Here is a 19,698-nt window from a genome sequence, read left to right on the forward strand (position 1 = left end):
AGAAAGATATACTGGGAGAGGAGCTAGAGGGAGAAAAAAAGAGGGAAAGTGGACGGAAAGAAAGAGCGGAAGGGAGCAGAGCTTGTTGGAGCTTTTTTGTATTGCTGCTTTTTGTTTCCTGTCCAGCAGTGCCTTCATCGTGGATGCAATCAAACTTGTAAATATGTAACGCTTGTGTATTAATTACATGAACGCGGAAAACATCCAAATGGAAGATAAAAAAGGCAATAAAAATACATAACTGACATAATACATAAAATAATTCAAGTCGAATGAAATCGCACGTCTACAAGTACAAAACCAAGCTCCTGTGCTATTGTCTGAAGGGAATTTCCCTTGTTAAACTAAAATATATATTTATGAGTGAAGATCAGGAGACGGAGGGCATTGCTGTGGGGAGGGGGTGTAGGAGAAATGCACAAGGCGGGCAGGGGAGGGGGCGGAGCGGGGAGAGCGGCATGTGGGTGTTAAGAAGCCAGGCCTTTGAAGTGAAGCTAAGCTTCACTTCAAAAGGTGTCGGAGGAATGCGGGAGAGAGGAACAGATGGCGATTGCGGCTGTGCATGGACGGAAAGAAAGAGCGGAAGGGAGCAGAGCTTGTTGGAGCTTTTTTGTATTGCTGCTTTTTGTTTCCTGTCCAGCAGTGCCTTCATCGTGGATGCAATCAAACTTGTAAATATGTAACGCTTGTGTATTAATTACATGAACGCGGAAAACATCCAAATGGAAGATAAAAAAGGCAATAAAAATACATAACTGACATAATACATAAAATAACACTTATAAGGTCCTAAAGGCGAGACCTATGGGCTATGCCAATGCTTGTTACAACCTGCATGCCAAAGAGGAGGAAAGTGAAGGAGCGAATACAAGAGAGAAAGAATGGAAGAAGCAACGGCAGATTGAACTCAAGTGGGGGAGTGAGTGAGAGAAGAGAGAACGATAGGAGAGAGAATGAAGGGGGAGAGAGAGAGAGAGAGAGAAAGAAGGGGGGAGAAAGAGAAGGAGATAAAGGGAGGAGACAGAGAATTAAGGAGAGAGAGAGAAAGAATAGAGATAGAGAATTAGAGTGGGGCCAGAAAGAGAGAGGGAGAGACAGAGAGAGAGAGGGAGGGGGAGAGAGAGAGAGCGAGAGAGCGAAAGAGAGTGGGGGAGAGAGACATAGGGAAGAAGTAATGCAAAAAAAGTAATAGCCAATGGAATAAACTTGTGATAGTAATTTCCAAGAAACAATCCCAAATTAAATTTGGAAAATCCCTTAAAACCTGGCTATTTTTTTCTTCAGAATATTTTATGAATCTTCAGTAAATACAGTAAAAAGGAAACCCCTACAAAATAAACATAAGTAAAAATGCAGTCTGTTTGTTTTCCTATTTGCGTGTACCTTAAAGTAATCATAGTATGCGAGCAAACAGGGAAAGATCCGATACACAAGTGTAGGGGCATTTTGTTACAGCGATTTCTTGATTGTATGCCTTAGCAATTGTTAGAAATGGACAAGTAGGAACAAATGGAAAGTGGTGGGCATGGTTGACCAACGTGACTAAATACAACAAACCTCGGAGAGCAGCGCATGCCTGCTACCAGGCTCAACGTAAAAAAAAAGCAAAAATATTTGGATCATGGAGAGGAAACCCCAATCTAGTGTTCTTTTGATGCAGCCCCAATTGCCCAAGCAGTTCAGGAATGCTCAGTGTTCCCCAGTACCAAACGTGCTGAACGGTCTAAAAGTGACAAGAGAAGCAACTCTTAAAACACATATCAACCCAAGCTTGCCTTGCAAAGATAACACAACAGACATTACCTCTGCTTTGGGACAGATTCAAGTAAATATGCCTCTTCAAAAAGACTAACTGCTGTGTCAACATTAATTCCAGTAATTTTGCCAAAATCACCCCTTTCTGTTAGCCCAATGATTTTTTTTTTCAAGCGGACATTTCTGCCTTTTCTAAAACTTTAGGAACCTGTCCAGAGATCAGCGAGTAGCAGGGTAATGCAGTTTATTATGCAGACTGAGCCGACGCAGGCGATTGTGGCGCTGAGGTGAGTGCTGGAGTTCGAGGCAGCTGCTGGGGGCAGGATTTAGAAAGCCACATGGGGAGTGCTGAAGAGCGAGTCAGCCCTGACGACTATTAGCTGCGGGGGGGGGGGGGGGGGGCAGGATTTAGAAAGCGTGAGTGAGTGCAGTGGAGGAGGGAGATATACACGAGGGTGACAAAAAGGAATAAATACACACTTGCTCTATTGAAACAAGCATAATAAGCCCTGTTGGTTTTTCAAACCACATGTAATATAATTGGGCATGTATGAAAATGAACTGTGCTTCCCTTGTCAAAGAAATGCATCATTTGATTGCACAAATAACGCATTGTGGTAAACAGCATATCCCCGCCCCAGCACTTGCGTTTTTGTTTCCCCCAAACCCTCAGTTCTCATCTTTATTATGCAGACTGAGCCGACGCAGGCGATTGTGGCGCTGAGGTGAGTGCTGGAGTTCGAGGCAGCTGCTGGGGGCAGGATTTAGAAAGCCACATGGGGAGTGCTGAAGAGCGAGTCAGCCCTGACGACTATTAGCTGCGGGGGGGGGGGGGGGGGGGGCAGGATTTAGAAAGCGACATGGGGAATGCTGAAGAGCGAGTCAGCTCCACCAATGGTTATAGCTGCGGGGGGGGGATTTAGAAAGCGACATGGGGAGTGCTGAAGAGCGAGTCAGCTCCACCAATGGTTATAGCTGCGGGGGGGGGGGGGGCAGGATTTAGAAAGCGACATGGGGAATGCTGAAGAGCGAGTCAGCCCTGACGACTATTAGCTGCGGGGGGGGGGGGGCAGGATTTAGAAAGCGACATGGGGAGTGCTGAAGAGCGAGTCAGCTCCACCAATGGTTATTAGCTGCGGGGGGCAGGATTTAGAAAGCGACATGGGTGGAGTGTTTCAGTGCAAGTCATCTCCACTCATGAGTATTAGTTGCCGGGAACAGCAAAGTGAGCTGCGCCGTGATAAACATTAGAAAGGTGCAGCCAGTATACTTGAAGATAAAATATGGCGCACTGCAAAAAAAATAAAACAGATTTGTATTGCTGCTTTTTGTTTCCTGTCCAGCAGTGCCTTCATCGTGGATGCAATCAAACTTGTAAATATGTAACGCTTGTGTATTAATTACATGAACGCGGAAAACATCCAAATGGAAGATAAAAAAGGCAATAAAAATACATAACTGACATAATACATAAAATAATTCAAGTCGAATGAAATCGCACGTCTACAAGTACAAAACCAAGCTCCTGTGCTATTGTCTGAAGGGAATTTCCCTTGTTAAACTAAAATATATATTTATGAGTGAAGATCAGGAGACGGAGGGCATTGCTGTGGGGAGGGGGTGTAGGAGAAATGCACAAGGCGGGCAGGGGAGGGGGCGGAGCGGGGAGAGCGGCATGTGGGTGTTAAGAAGCCGGGCCTTTGAAGTGAAGCTAAGCTTCACTTCAAAAGGTGTCGGAGGAATGCGGGAGAGAGGAACAGATGGCGATTGCGGCTGTGCACGCGCTTTTAAGCTCAATGCACATGCGCATTGAGCTTAAAAGTCACGGGCACTGCAAGGAATCGCCACGATTCCTTGCTTCTTAGTTAAAAGTTGTTTAAGCCGCAATAGGCTCGCAAGCTCGATGCGCATGCGCATCGACAGGCGAGACCTAAAAAGCAGATCTCCACTACATCTTTAATCTTAGGACTCAAACATTACATAGAGTTCAATAGGTTCCCCTAGTGATTCGCAGTCTCACAGGAAACAAATAGTTATCTCCAGCAGAAGGTGGATTTGGGGAGTTCAGCCACATATATTTTTGTCTCCTGAGGTTTCATTTTCAGAAAACTGCAACTCATTCACTCATTGACAGTGATAATGGGATTCAGAGTTTGTGATCTAAAGAGTCCTTTGCGATCATCCTCAGAAGCAAGGCCTCACTCAGGAATAATCTGCCCTTTTTAGGTCTCGCCTGTCAATGCGCATGCGCATTGAGCGGAGCGAGACTATAGGGGCTTAAACAGAGTTTAACCAGACTGGCGATTTGATGAAGTGCATGTGCGCTTTTAGCTCAATGCGCAAGCGCAATGAGTTAAAATGCGCGTGCACAGCATCAAATCGCCAGCCATCTGTTCCCCAGCAGCTCTTCCCGCTCCGCCCCACAAGCTTCCCCCAGCGTGCGCTCTGCCTCAGCCGCACTCCTCCCACACCTTTGAAGTGAAGCTTAGCTTCACTTCAAAGGCCCCTGCTGCTTCACACTATTCACGTCTCTCCCTCATCGCCGCTTTCCCCGCTCCGCCCCCTGCTGCGTGTCGCATTTCTCCTCCCCCCTCCCCACAGCAATGCCCTCTGTCTTGTTGTGATGAGCTTACGTAACCGGCACACAATCCTTTCTAGTGGCTTAGTGGTCTGTATCAATTTACAAGGGAGTGGAACATTAAGATGGGGAGTAAAACTGCTGTGTTCTCAAAGCTTGAGCTAGCCTGATCTCCTGCATTTCTTTCACTGTAGCCTTCCCTGTATTAACGTGTTTTGGTAGATTGAACATAATAAATGGTTTGTGAATGTTTTCGCACAGAATATCGGAATCCTTCCTCATTTATGCACAAATAATACGATGTATTGATCATGTCAATTATAGGAGGAGCATGAAACACTGGCATATCCATGTCAAGAGTGTTCTCAATACCTGCTACGCATAAGAAAAAAGCGAACTATACCAGGCGTCCTGAGAAATGTATAGAAAAGTCCAGGAGGACTGACATTAATAGCCAGGCCAGCTTTGAAATGTGCCCCTGTTATAAGTACTACATGTACATTACAATGTTGGGAGAACACAGAGGTTCAGAATAAAGATGCGTTTAATATTATTCTGCTTTCATTGCGTGCCTGTCCTCCACGTTAAAGGCCTTACTAGTGCATCCAAGCACATTTAAAGGGTGCAACCAAATAAAATGCTGCTGATTGCAGCACACAAGTGTGTGCTGCTGCTTGCGAGGTGCCTTTGAGAACCCTCGAGGTATTGTGGTCTGTTTTGTTAATTATCGTACTTTGGGTCATGTGACCCAAGATGAGGCAGAGACTCGAATTGCGTCATATTAGGACATTGCATTGCCTTTTCATTTCAGCTTAACAATCCTGTTCCCTTAAATGCACAAAGTAACTGCAAGCATGTAACCAACTGCTTAACTGCTGAGGAAATATATTGGTTTTGTAAGTAAAAGTGAATTTGTAATTTTCCTTAGCAAAACTGCGTTTGACTGTGCTTTCCCTATGAAATGGCACGGCCCAGGGGCTTGAGCAGCTTTTTGTCAGCGGTGTAGACAGAAACTATGATGAGTGGCGGTACTGCCATATGTCCACTGCTTGTGATCTGTAGCATCGTATTTTGAACCCTGTAATCCCTCATCTCTTACCTCACAGGTGACGGAGATGGGACAACATAAATCTGTTGCTCCCCAACCTGCTCAGTTTCTTTTCTAATCGAGGGCAGCATTTTATTGCAGTTCATCCGTGCTGGCAAGTATACTTCATATTACTGGTGCTGCAGGGGCAGAGCCGTCATTGGTGCAGCTGCTGCAGTGCATCAGTGCCCATGTGAATGATCGATGTACTGCGTCTAGCAGTCTGTCAAAGACCTATTTTGAACAATACCCATAATTGTATGAATGAATTAATAATTATTCATGAAGCATGCAGCTGCTTTGTGTGAAGCATTCCTGGTGTTAAAAGCATGTAAAAAGGGAACGACAACTTGGACGTCTCAAAAAATATATATATATGTCTTTAATGGAGCCTTAAAGGTTTTTTTCTGTATTCGAATATCTAAGTGCTTTGGGAAGCAGACTCCCGTTTTTTGCTGTCAAATAGGCACAAGAGCATCCTCATAGCCTCTCCATGTGTATTTAGGGATAACTCCTAAGCCCTCGTTGGAAGAGCTTAGAGTTCTGCTAGGAGCGCACTGTTTCTCTCTCCTCCGTAGATAGAGAGAGCTGAAAATATGCCAGGCCCTCTCAGCGATGGTCACGGTTTTCAAAAGTATCCTCTGTTTAATGGGAGCCAATGTAGAGGCTTCAAGTTTTACATTGTATTGTCTTTTGGGACATGCCAAAATAAGATAGGCCGCTGCATTTTGGACTAGTTGGAGTTTATTAAGAAGTCCTCTTGGTAGTCCAACTTTGCCATAATCATAGTGTGAATTACCATCTTGAGAGAATGGTCAGGTTAAAATACCAGAGTCGTCTTTCAGAATTTTAAGAGGAAGATGCATGTAGCTGTAATATCCCACTTGGGGCTTAAATGATAGTGGATTGTTTGTTGAATACAACACCTAGGTTCCTAAGCTCTTCTTTGGGAACCGGAGGAGGACCAAAATCCACTGGCTCTCACTCTGACACTCTCACTATAACGGACACTCTCACTCTGACTCTCCCACTCTGACTCTCTCCCACTCCGACTCTCTCCCACTCCGACTCTCTCCCACTCCGACTCTCTCCCACTCCGACTCTCTCCCACTCCGACTCTCTCCCACTCCGACTCTCTCCCACTCCGACTCTCTCCCACTCCGACTCTCTCCCACTCCGACTCTCTCCCACTCCGACTCTCCCAATAGCTCAAACTTTCCTAATGCGAGACCTATTGCATTGCTGTGCTTCTCTCCCCTGCTGCACTCTCCTGCTCTCTAGAGATGTGGCCTAACGACCAGAGCTGCCATCTAAGTCACGTAAATACAAAACATGTTGCATTCCAAATGCTATAGGTGTCACATTCGCGAAAGTTATAACTATTGGCATTGTAAATGACAAAGATATCAATTTAGCTATTTTAAAAACCAACAAATAAATAAAATATTTGTCATTTACAAGACCAATAGCTCCAACTTTTCTAATGCAAGACCTATTGAATTTCCAATGCTTGTTTCCCAAAGCGATCATATATGTCTTTGCTTTCCTTCTAGTTCTGTTTATGTTCACCATTCAAAGTTACTCATCTATCATTTTCCTTTATTTCATTTTATTTTTTAGGGCATGGATGAATAAAGTGAAGGCAACAGCATAGAAGTGTCTCCTAGCTATACTTACTTAATGCTCATTTTTGTGAATGACGATCCCATAATGGGGAACTGAGTGCTCTCTTCACTGAGCTCAAGTCTTGGGACCAGCTTTGGGCCAGGGACACCGAAAGAACGATTTAGGGCAAATCATTGTATTTCTAAATAACACCATAAAATGAATGAATGCTTCATATGAAATTTCCATGATGCTGAAATAAGGCACCATGATGAAACTGTAATCTTTGATTTGCCTGTTAAGCTCTTGTACCATCTAAATTGCCCTGAAAAAAATTGTAGTAAGAACAAAAGATACATTCTTGCTGCACAAAATGTTCTCATATTTGGTATGCTTATTCTGAACTAAACATAACTAAAACAAAGATATGACATGTTGCACAAAAAAAGAGGATTTAGTTCTGCGTAAAGATATATCTGCAGTTAGAGAACGTCAGTCAGAAACACGTGAGAACAAAAAAATCCTCTCTCTATATACTGTGCCGGCCTTGATAGTGTGGCTGTCGGCAGACCCGTTATAGCAGTTCTTTAAAATAGAAGTAGAGTGAGCTTTGGCTCTGCCCACAGGAGTATTCCGCTCTCACCTGATGCTGTTGACTGTTTGATGTATCATTCTGCCTACTTTGAAATGTTTCGGTTGTAAAGCATGAAGAGGACATAACATCTCAAAAGTGCACTGAATCACCCCAAAATTTATGTATCACATGCATGCATTACGTACAGAAAATTTTAGATTTGTGTTTGTTTCTAGGCTACAATCTACTTCCCCAGTTCAATGACTCCATACAAGGGGGTATTGTACTCCATCATAAACCGACGGTGTACTTCCATATTGCACAACACCAAACACTGCCCTCAGGACACTATCTACAGCTCCATTCCCCAAAGATTCAGTTAATTGCCTAAGGTCACACTACCATTCACATGATCATACACTGCCTGTTCCCCCACGAGACAGTGTGCGGCAACTCAGGGGTCACTGATTGTACACTGCCCCAAAATACCATCTTCTGCCCCTTACAGAACACCTTGGGCTGCCCCTAAGACATTGTTTAAACATGATACAGTGGCCTCCACAAGGGCAATGGTGCCTGTTCCACTACAGAGCAAAACCAACAGATATGGCTCTATTGCCATGCTTAATTTGAGCAGGTGGTTTCTTTCCAGCACCAGCACGTAATCAAAACCAGCGCTTTTCTTGAGCACCAGTTAAGGACACATTCATTTACAGGGAGATTAAGAGATTTGCCCAGAATCACAGGATGTTGAACAGACAGAGACTCGTACCTGGTTCCCCAGCTCGGAAGTCTGCAGCGCTGGCTATTACGCCACATTCTCTCCCCACTTTCAAGGTTAGCAGTTGGTTCTGTTTTATGCGGCACAAAGAGGAGAAATGGGCTGGTGCCAGCTGCCTCCTGATGAGAGCCCCAGCACTTATTTTTTTACAAATGAACCACTGCTTTATTGTAGTAACGTACGGAAACACAGAACACACAGATGTATTTTCATGCATTATCACCTTGAATCCATACCTATTGGTTTTGCCAATGATTGTTTATAAAGCTTTGTTCTTTCTCGAGGACTCAGAAAGCTGGTAAGGAAAGCATTCTGTTTTAAAAACACAGGAGTCAGTAATGTCTGAACGGGAATTATTGGTGTTCATTTTATATTTAGCTTTCTGTTTTCTGCTTACCATAATGTAGGGGATGGTAAAGCATGTTTTTTTCCAGCGTACTACTCTTCTATTCCCCGAGGAGGAACGTTGATTGACCTGATCACATACTGCACATCTCCTCTTACCCAGATGGTATGGACAAATCCATCTCTTGCCCCTGCCCACCGTCCATTCGCCGGCTGTGGTACTTTTGCAGGAGTGTGCCAGCGATCTAATTTAGCATTTAATATTTTCATTGTTTGAAGTTTATCAAATAAATTTGCCAATTTAACCTCTTTGCATCAAAGACCACAACATACACAAAATTAACATGAAGTGCAAAGGAACTCCAGAAAGGCTCAAATCTTAGCGTAGTTAATGATAAGGTTGAGCTCCTATCCTGGGGTAACAAGGTAGCTGCCTGCTGGTTTTCAAACAAATGAGTGCCTTCCTTACTTCAGATCTCTTTGCTCAAAGTAAAATCATAATGCTGTACTACTCCTTGTTACCTTGAACGTCAGTCCCCAAAACATCCACATAGTCCTGCTCTTTCAGGACATCTCCACCTTCACCTTCCGGCGTGGCCTGCTCCTTTAGAAATGTCTTCACGTTGATGGTTCCAGACTTACTTTCAGCCTTCCGCGCCTTACCACCTACAACAAAAAAGAAACGTCTTCCACTTGATTTGCTTCTCCATTTCAAAATCCACAAATTATATAAAAGAGAGCAATATTCACTAATCAATATACAGCAAATAGCCGTTGCTTCCACAGACTGTTACAAAGTGGCAAATGTCTGAGAAAAATGCTGAAGAATCCCCACAGTAGACAAATATCTATTATTATTATGCACACTTGTTTATACAAACGTTATTTTTCTAGACATCGGCTTTCTTTAACCGGAGACCAATTTTCTTGCATATATGAAATTAAATTATCATTTCTATTGCAACATTATTTTTAGATTAAGTGAAACATGAGAAAACACCTAGCCAACTTTGCAAATCAAAGCATTTATCCTTTCCTTTTTTTAAAAAATATTTGTATTTATCATTGCAAGAGACACATACATAAGAAAAAAAAATGAAACATAAGAAATTCATAGAGCATTAGCACCTTCTACAGTAGTTAATAATACAGATGAACACTTGAGAAGCAATTCATTTTTTCACAATTCAGAAATAAATAAATAAATAATGATTGTAGCCAGCATTACCCAAACAATAATATTACATAAACGGTCTCCAAATGTTCTCTCTTTTCCTTAGAGATTGAGGTCCCCTTAGTTTTGCTAATGAAAACTCCATCAACTGTATCTCCTTGCTTAAAGCCCACCATTCCGAAATATGCGGGGGATTAGGAGAGATCCATGCCCTAGCTATGACCAGTCGTGCACAAGCAATTAAGATAGTAATGAGGTCTTTAAATGTGTTACTTATATCCTGCAGGTCGAGTAGAATCAGCGGTGCAGTGAATTTCGGGCAGGTTATTTGTTTATGGGAAAGTATGTCTTCTATTTTTTCCCAAAATTCGACCAAAAAGGGCCATGAGAAAAACATGTGCACTAAATCGGCGGCATGTAGATCGCATTTAGGACACTTCATGCGGCTGCTAACATCATTGTTGCCTGCCCAGCTAGATATTCTTTGCGGAGTATAGTAAAGTTGGCAGATAGTTCTATAGTGTAATCTTAGGCTAGAGGACTGGACCACATGATTGATTTGATGTAAAGAGCCCGAGATTTGGTTTGGTGTTATATTTATACCCATCATGTTGCTCCATTTAATAGCAAGTTTGCCACAGACGTCCATTTTCAAATTTATTAGACATGCGTACCCCTCACTAATAATCGATTTTGTTTTGTAAGAGTATAAACAATTTTCATTTTTCGCACTAGATAGTCTCTAATTTGTATGTATTTAAAGTACATGCCATCATCCAGTTTATATATAGTTTTTAATAAAGTAAAATCTAAGAGGCCCTCGTGTCCGAAAAGGTCTCCTGATTTACGAACCCCACATCTAGCCCAGGAGGTCCCTGCCCCATCTGAAAAAATTCCAGGAAGACCTGGGTTATCCCATAGAGGTAAATCTGAGTGAAAGAAGGAGAATTTCCCATAATTCATAATGTTATTCCAGATGGCGATAGTTTCTCTAGCAGTCTTAAATTTAACCCGTTTTAAAAAATTGGGATCATGGACCCTTAATAAAAGGTAATTGCTATCAGAGCCGAACATGAATTCATAGAAGAGAAATTGAGGCAGTTTAGTGGTGAGCAAACTTCGGAGACGAGAAAAAAAAGTAGCAAAAAAGTATAATTTAAAATCAGGGAACTTCAATCCACCTTTTTCAGTAGAGAGTTTCAGTGATTGGATTGATCTGCGAGCTTTCTTATAGCCCCATATGTAGCTACTACATAACCCATCAAGTCTTTTGAAAAAAACACTGCTAAGTCGAAGGGGGATGCATCTAAATAAGTAAAGAAATTTGGGGACAATTTTCATTTTAATTAGGTTAATCCGACCAGCGAGGCTCAGTGGGATCTTGTGCCACTTTTTAAAAGACAGAGCCACTTCTTTCAGGAGTGGACTGTAGTTAAGAGCGATTAGATCCCCAAGATGAGCTGACATTTTTATTCCAAGGTACGTGGCGTTGTTACAAATGCCAAGTACTGGGGTCAGTGTTTTATAATTGACTATAATTTGCGTCTTATTTAAATTCAATTTGTACCCTGAGATGTTCCCAAATTCTTCTGATTCGATAGTAATCAAGGGTAATGATTTAGCAACATCAGTTGTGAAGATGGCTATGTCGTCCGCATATGTGGTTATTTTTAAAACATGTCTGCCAAACTGAAAAGGAATAATGTTTGCTCGAATCAGGAGTGCATTTAAAAATGGTTCTAAAGAAAGAGCAAACAGCAGGGGGGAGAGAGGGCACCCTTGCCGGGTTCCTCTTGCTATTCGAAATATGGTAGAGTCCATACCTGCATAGCTTATCTCAGCTGTGGGTTGGTCGTACAGGGATCTGATCCAGCCAATGTAGTTACTTTGAAAACCGAATGCCCTAAGAACAGCCCACAAATAATCCCACCCCACTCGGTCGAACGCTTTTTCCGCGTCAAGCATTATCATACCGAGTGGGGAGAGCTTAGTAGAAGCTACATCGAAGGCTGTAATAGCCATGTTGACATGGGCCGTTCTGTCTCTCCCTGTGACAAACCCATGCTGTTGGATGTTAACCAGCTCTGACATATGAGGGGCTAGCCGGGTGGCCAGTATCTAGGCAAAAGCCTCGGCCTCGGCATTTATCAAAGAGATGGGCCTGTAAGACCCACATTCGTTGGCTGGTTTCTGTTTTTTTTTTTTTTAAATACAATTTTAGCCATGTTCCATGAAGCTGGTGCTTTCCCTGTTTCCTTGATGGAATTGATAACTAAGCTAAATAGGGGAACTAGTTCCTGTATACATACTTAATAAAGTTCGAATGGGATAGAATCTTCCCCAGCCGCTTTACCGGACGGAAGAGATGCTATTGCTGATCTTATCTCCATAATGGATAGGTCGTCCTCCAGTTGATTGAACCCTTCACCGTCATTTTGATTGACCAGGTTTTTATTAAGGTAGGATAAGATATGATCCCTGGAAGGGGAGTTCTCAGGTGTATATATCCTAGTGTAGTAATTAACAAATTGATTTAATAGGTCTTCCGATTGAGTATAACAGACCGCGTTGACATCTTTAATAACTTTGATCATAGTCTTGGCTTTCTTGTCAGCGACTTTGTATGCTAGTAATTTTCCTATTTTGTCCCCACTTTCATACTGCAAAAGATGATACTGATGCAGTTTCTAGCTATGTCTCTCAATCAAGTTCTTTTTAGTAGCAAGCTTCAGATTAATCAAATCCATCTTTATCTGATCAACATTAGGTGTTTCTTGCTGAAGTGCTTGTATTAGCTGGTTTTCCAAAAATATAAGTTTTGAAGTCAATGTTTTAATCTCTTTCCGTCTTTCTGAATTTATCCGTAAGACATATTGTTGTGCGAAGCCCCTAATGCTAGCTTTACAAGCATCCCAAACGTGTATTACTGCAACAGAGTTTAAATTAGTCTGTACAAATTCAGTGATGTGTAGCTTAAGCTGGTCAGTAAAAGTTGTGTCTAAAAAGAGATATCTCGGGAAAGTGAATTGTCTGAGCTCTTGTTTTTTAGTCGGTATATTAATTTCCATCAGTATAGGATTATGATCAGACGTCACGCTGGGACATAATTCTATTGTGCAGTTATACGTGATTCTATCTGCGGCCCAAACCATATCGATTCAGGAGCATAGTTTGTGAGCTGCTGAGTAATATGTAAACCCGGCAACGTTGGGATGTATGGTACGCCAAGCATCTTTCAAATTATGTATACGACTTAGTTCTAATATCGCTGCTCTGACTTTACACATCCGTGTTAGAGCATGGCGTTGAGTAGTACCTAAATGATAATTCATCACACAGTTAAAATCGCCCATAATGAGTAGTTCGCCTTCCCAGTCTAATAATTCGATAGTTAATCTATCATACATAGTTAGTTCATCAATATTAGGGCCGTAAACCACACAGAATACATATTTAGAATGTTCCAGTTCTGCCTGAATAATAGCCCGTCTACCTTTTGAGTCAGCCATTGTCCGTGTAATTTCTAAATTCAAATGTTTACATTTCATTATTGCGACCCCCCGTATGAAAGCGCCCAAAGTTGAGCAAATAATAAGATCATACCCCAATTGACCAAGCAATTTTTTATCTTTTACACCAATATGAGTTTCTGTAAGCAACGCAAGATGGGGTTTGTACATATTAAGCTCTTCCTGAACCAATCTGCGTTTATTTTTACTATTGAGGCCAGCTACATTCCAACTTAAACATCTAAGTAAAAACATTTTCTAAAAAGAGAAGAATAGCACAATGATATATATCCCTCTGTTTTAAATCATTATATAAAGTAATGATTGTATTGTCTCCTTGCTTCCAAACTGGATCTCGAGCAATGATTATTTTTTCCCTTTTTTTTTAGCTCCACCCAAACCAACCCCCACCCACCCTCCCAAGTACAATTGGGGAGAACACCCCACTAACCTTGCTGCCGCTAGAGAGGCAGCTCTTAGGAGCAGTAGCAGAGAGGCTACAACCGAAACCCTTGCCAAAAAAAAAAAAACTGAGAAAATAAAGGGAAGAGGAGAGGACTTAAAAAAAAGATGAAAAAGAAAGAGGAGGAATAATGGCAAAAAGATCAGAATACCGCTAATAAGATCAAGTAGTATACTGGAGACCTGTCATGTATCAGAGTTCAGTCGATATTCAATGTATCTAATGGGGTCCCCTTCTGTGCCCTCTTCTATACCCAATATATCTAGACATTATTCCTCGTTTTTTCTTCTTCTCTCTTTTTATATATATTGCTTAATCATAAGCTTAATCATAGGCTAAACTTAGAGAGTGCAGTCTCAGCTTCTTTTAAATCAGTAAAGAAATGAGATTGACCAGCCTTAATAACTTTGAGACGAGCAGGCTCTTGCAAGTATACCTCGCAACCAATAGATTTAAAAGAGTCGATCATCTGACGGAGCTTCCACCTTCTATCCATCGTACTTTTGCTCAAGTCAGACCTAACAAAGAATGTGATATTTTCACCTGTAACAGGAGAATTTGGTCTAGCTTTTAATGAGACAGCCTGTCTCAGTAAATAATTGCCAAAATAAATCAAAAGGGGACGTGGAAACTTGCTGGTCTTATCTTTTTGAAAAATAGGCAGCCTATGAGCTCTCTGTACCTGCGAGTCCCAATCCCAGTCCGAAAGGTCTATAAAGGCTTTTTGAAACAGTTTGACAACATAAGCCCGGGGATCTGAACCTTCGGATCCCTCCGGAATGCCAAAAAGTCGTAGATTTTGACATCTTTGACTGTCTTCCATGTCCTCAAGCTTAATTTCAAGGTTTAAGATTTGCGCGGCATGTTGGTTGGTAAGAGATTCAGTACGCATAGCCCCCCTCCTCTGCTTCGACCACTCTTTGTTTCAGATCCTCAATCTCTTGTGTGACACCCCCTAATTTGCTAGAGACCTCCATCAAAGAGTTCTGAAGCATATTGTTGTCTTCTCTGAGCTGAAGAAAGTGCTGAAGTGCTTCCTGCTTATGGTCAGTAAGTGTCTTTAGAATAAGGTCAAGAGAAGACAAATCGTCCCCTATATGTTTCGGGGGTGCCCCTGATACAGATACAGATACAGAAGAATCACAAGAGTCTGAGGGCTCAGGAACTAGAGAGACCTCGGTAAGAGGGGACTGACAAGTTGCTTCAACGTGTTTTGAAACATCCACTACAGATTTAGCAACCGGTTCGAGAGTTTGCTCCCTCCGCTTTGGCGCCGGCTCTACTTGAACTAGGATAGGGGATTCCACAGCGGATTGAACTTCTTCTCTTTGATGAACATCTTCGATTGTGCTAGCGCCAGATAAGCGCAGAGCCATTGACTTAACTCGTCCCCTTGCTTGCATCCATTTGCATAGGGGGCTTTCGTCTCTGATCAGCTTTGCACGCAAATTAACAGAGGAAATGGCGATGTTGCCTTTCTTGAGTCTATTCTTGACTTTAGCTTTCCCCTTCCTACGTCCAAGAGATTTACCAGTGCCCATGACATCATTACTTGTGTCATCTTCATAATCATCAGATTCCTCTTCATTCTCAGCGATAGGGCTTTCTTCTGCAGATTCAGCAGATTCTATGGCTACTGTAGCTTCTGCCCCTTCCATATTTAAAGTGCCAAATACCAGTGTGTTAGTCATTTCAAGATGCTGCTCATCATCTCGTGGTAAAGACGGCAAGAGTATCTAGTCGTTAGTCCCATTATTTTCAGTTGAGGTATCGCCATTTACGGACTCACCAGTGTTGAAAACATCCTTATCTCCTAACAACCCCGTATCTCTCTTTTCCCCCTTTTCAGCAGCCAAGCCATCCCCAGTGTCTGTATCCATCTCAGCTCTTACGTCATTGCTTTAACTTTTAATCTCGGGCAGTGTATCATTGAGCATTTCAGGAATAAGCCCTACTTGCCTCAAGCCATTCTTTGCTACTGTGGCTGTGCTTTCTACTGAGTCTGCTGAGTTAATTGCGTTATTGCAGGAAATGTCATTATCAGAAACAAGGTTGCAGTCCCTCGAAGCAGGCTGGTTACTGGGGGCAAGGCTAGGGGTTGTGCCGGTAAAAAGCGGAGCACGGAGCAGTAGCTTACCCGCTTGCTGCGTTGTCTTCCCGGCGGTTGTTGTAAGAGCGTTAGTAGCACTTCTGGGAGTTAGCATCTGTGCCAATGTTTCGGTGCTGGCTCCCTTTCCTGCGCGGGTAACTCTCGCCGTAACCTTTGGCCCCATCTTCATCTGAGGCGCGTTTTCTAATAATGGCTGGAAAAGCGGGTAGGAGCGTAACGACTGCACCAGCCCCACCGGCGCAGCTCCGTCTGCAGATGAAACCAGGAGTGGAGTAAGGGCCACCCAGCGGACGGCTGGTCTGTGGTACAGTAGAAAGCTCGATCTCCACGCGCCCAGAGCGGACATACGCCGCCCGCACCAGCCGCCCAAAAAACGAAGCATCTGACAGCAGCTTCCAGTCCGTCTCGCAAATCACGGGTATGTGAAGTTTTTGTTTTTGCCTTTCTCTTATCTTTCGTTCCGTAATAGAGAAAGAGTATCTCACTTATTTCATTTTAGCTTCAGTTTTTGCTTTCTATGTGTAAAGTTCTCTCCATAATCCGAAAAACTTGTAATGGCAGAGAACGGGAGCCTCACACACCGCTACTGCTCCGAGGCGGCTTCAACCCGCCATCTTGATTCTCCCCTCGCATTTATCCTTTCCAAAGAAATTAATTAAAGCACCTCTTCTGGCCCTAAGTGTAGTTAGAGGCTACAGAATATTATCAGAAATTATAAATATAAACTTTCAAATAATATGATGATAATAAATATAAATAAATATATACATACACACACATATATTGAGAAAGACATATTGTTGTCAAAACGCGTCTGTCACTTCAACTGAATAAAATGGATTATTGGGAACCTGTTAAGTGCCCCTATTTGATGGACTATTTTAAATGTATTCAGCCACTTGCAAGCACGGAAGGCACCCATTCGTTAGTGTTCGGCAGTTTCAGTGTGGCTTTGAACACAGAATACTTACCGCCGGAACCGCCATCTGCCAAGAAGAGGGGGCATGTCAAGATGACAGTTAACATTACAAAAATGTAAAGTGTAGTTACTAAACATGCGCTTTCCTGGATCTGCCTGCTCTTAAATTGTATTTTTGTGGCAGAACGAGGGTAACCAAATAATTGTAAGTGGAACTGCTCCTGTTCACTGTAAGCTCTAGCTCGCCTGCATGGATCAAGTTAGGTAAAATGCATTGTGGACTTTGTGCCCACTGTGGCGGAATAGATCTACTAAAAACTTACTAAGTTCATAATATCTTGTTTGACTCCAAGTGATTGGTGAAATGTCCATGCTGACAGAGCTTTGTTTGAACTGTAATGGACAGCATTCTAACCAATGGGAGTGGAAGAAGCCCTACAAAAACGAGAGCTTCAGGGGAATCCACACTAAGATCATTGAGAAAGACATATTATTGTCGAAACGCGTCTGCCATTTCAACTTAATGGATTATTGGAACCAGTTGAGTGCTTCTATTTGAAGTAAAAAAAAATAATAATAAAATAAATATATATATATATATATATATATATATATATATATATACATACATATACACACAACACACACACACACACACACACACACATATATGTATACACATACATAGATATATAAAATAGAACTATTCAAAATTTTAAATAAATACTTCTACATGTGCACATATTTACACAGTATATAATTTAGTATTTAAAAAGGAACGTGGATTTATCTGAATTGAAAACCAAACTTACATTTGAGTACAATTAATTTAAATTAAATATTAAAAAAAATAGTTTTATAAGTGTTTAAAAAATTAATACATTTACACAAGCGTATACATATATGAGTGTTATGGATATTCATTGAAAAAAAACAAAGGTTAAAGAGACGTTATAGTTAGGTAAGGCAATAATATCTTACTTTGCATTAAAAACCCTCAGAAATTCACTGAAGAAATTAAAGGTTAAAGTGGCATTATAGTTAGGTGAAAATGTCAGTTTAAATGTAACGTTTTTAACAACAAAAAAAGACATTTTACAGTTATTATAATTTCAAGTAACTATAACTCATGTCCCCACCCAGCCATGCACAGTGTTGTCCTCATTGATGTCAGTTCTGTTATCAGTAATGTGATCAATGACGTCATGGAACAAGTCATAAGTTTTGTAATATGTGAGGTCATAAACAGTGCATGGCGAGGCCACGAATTATAATTATAGTTACTTCAAATAGCTATAAATCAAGGCCAGGTTCTGCATCCAACCTTCCTCCACCCAGAGGTAACCAGCCCTCACCCCTTTTCCCAGCATGCGGCCAAAGGCCATTAGATAGGCCACAGGGGCAGCTAATTATTATTTCTAATCGTGAGCGACTCTTGGGGGAGTCTAGGGTTCATCGCTGGCTCCTGCTGGATCAAAACAAACTCCAAAAATGTTTTTTTTCTTCTCCAAATGTGTCTCTCTTGAACCACCCACAAGGTCTAGGTGATCAGGCTACCCCCGCCCTTCCCTCTTATCTCTTTTGTTTTCTTACATTTCAGGAAATTGAGACATCTTAAATGGCGGCCATAACATTTCTCTTCGTGTTGCTCTGGCCAATCAGTGCGAGATCCTATAGGAATTTGCGGGAGCCTCTTGCTCCTGCGGAAGTGTGCCAGCTGACGGGTGAAATAAAAAAGCCCACTCAGCAAATAAGATCCTTCAATTTTTTACTTGCGTGATCGCGAGATTCTCGCAATCTTCCCATGAACCAAACCATCTAGATATACAAATATTTTCATACCTTCATTCATCAAAAACTACTGAACAGATTTCCAACAACTCACTAAAAGTATGAATGATTGATTAAACCAACTAAGGGCAACAAATGTACCCCTGATAGTGAGTGCATGGAAGGTCAATGGTTCTTTGCATACTAATAAACAGTTTCATCTTGGGTCAATTGGGTCACCCTAAAACATTTTCCATGAAGGAGCAGAGGTGGATGAACTTTTTTGGGGGGGAAAGCTTTGTAAAGAGTTTGTCAAGTGGCGCCAAGATTATTAGTAAACCTAAAAAACGCTCTTCCTATGGTCATGAGATAGAGTGTGTAGGTTTATTTATAAAGTAGGTATATTGGCACATCGAGGAAGAAACAGACAATTCTAAAATAATTGAATAATTAATTACACCAACTAAGAGCAACAAATGTACACTTGATAGTGAGTGCTTGGAAGGTAAATCATTATTTTAATACTAATCGACTGTTTCAAACTGGGGCAATGGAGTTATTCATTCTTGTAGAGGATGGAGAAGATAATGAGATAGTGAATCCCACTTTCTTCACCCTCTTCAATGGAAATTAAGAAATGCAGTTTGATGGGTTTTGTTTTATAATACAGTCCACAATAAATCAAAAGCATGTTAACATTTAAAAAGGGGGATAGAAAGATAATGAAGCGCCTTGGTAAACTCTGGTACAGAGTAGGCAGTCCTACTTTATCCCATTAGGGAGAATCACGAACTGCGCAAGCTGGACATATGAACGGGGGAGTTCTACTAGTGCCTGAATGGTGGAAATATCAGTGTTGTGTATTATGGCTTAAGACATGCATTCTTAGTTAATATCCTCCTCTCAGGTCTGCCGCTGTGTTGCACCACCTGCAACTCTAGAGTTTTACAGAAGTGGCATTCGATACGTCCCTAGGTAACTAATCTACAAGCGGCTCTCAGAAGCCTAGTGCTCTTCTGTTCTCTTAC

The 19,698-nt window shown here is 41.8% G+C and overlaps 1 protein-coding gene across 3 annotated transcripts in view; it reads right to left on the reverse strand.

Moving 5' to 3' along the window:
* Positions 1 to 19,698, reverse strand: part of ORC2 (origin recognition complex subunit 2) — a 334,428-nt gene that overhangs the window by 299,576 nt on the left and 15,154 nt on the right. For all 3 annotated transcript variants that reach the window (XM_078680185.1, XM_078680186.1, XM_078680187.1), the window contains one exon: positions 9,248 to 9,391. In XM_078680185.1, the coding sequence (XP_078536311.1) occupies positions 9,248 to 9,391 (144 nt within the window). The remainder of the gene's footprint in view (positions 1 to 9,247; positions 9,392 to 19,698) is intronic.

The sequence above is a fragment of the Lissotriton helveticus genome, chromosome 3_1, assembly GCF_964261635.1.
Source record: "Lissotriton helveticus chromosome 3_1, aLisHel1.1, whole genome shotgun sequence".
NCBI lineage: Eukaryota > Metazoa > Chordata > Amphibia > Caudata > Salamandridae > Lissotriton > Lissotriton helveticus.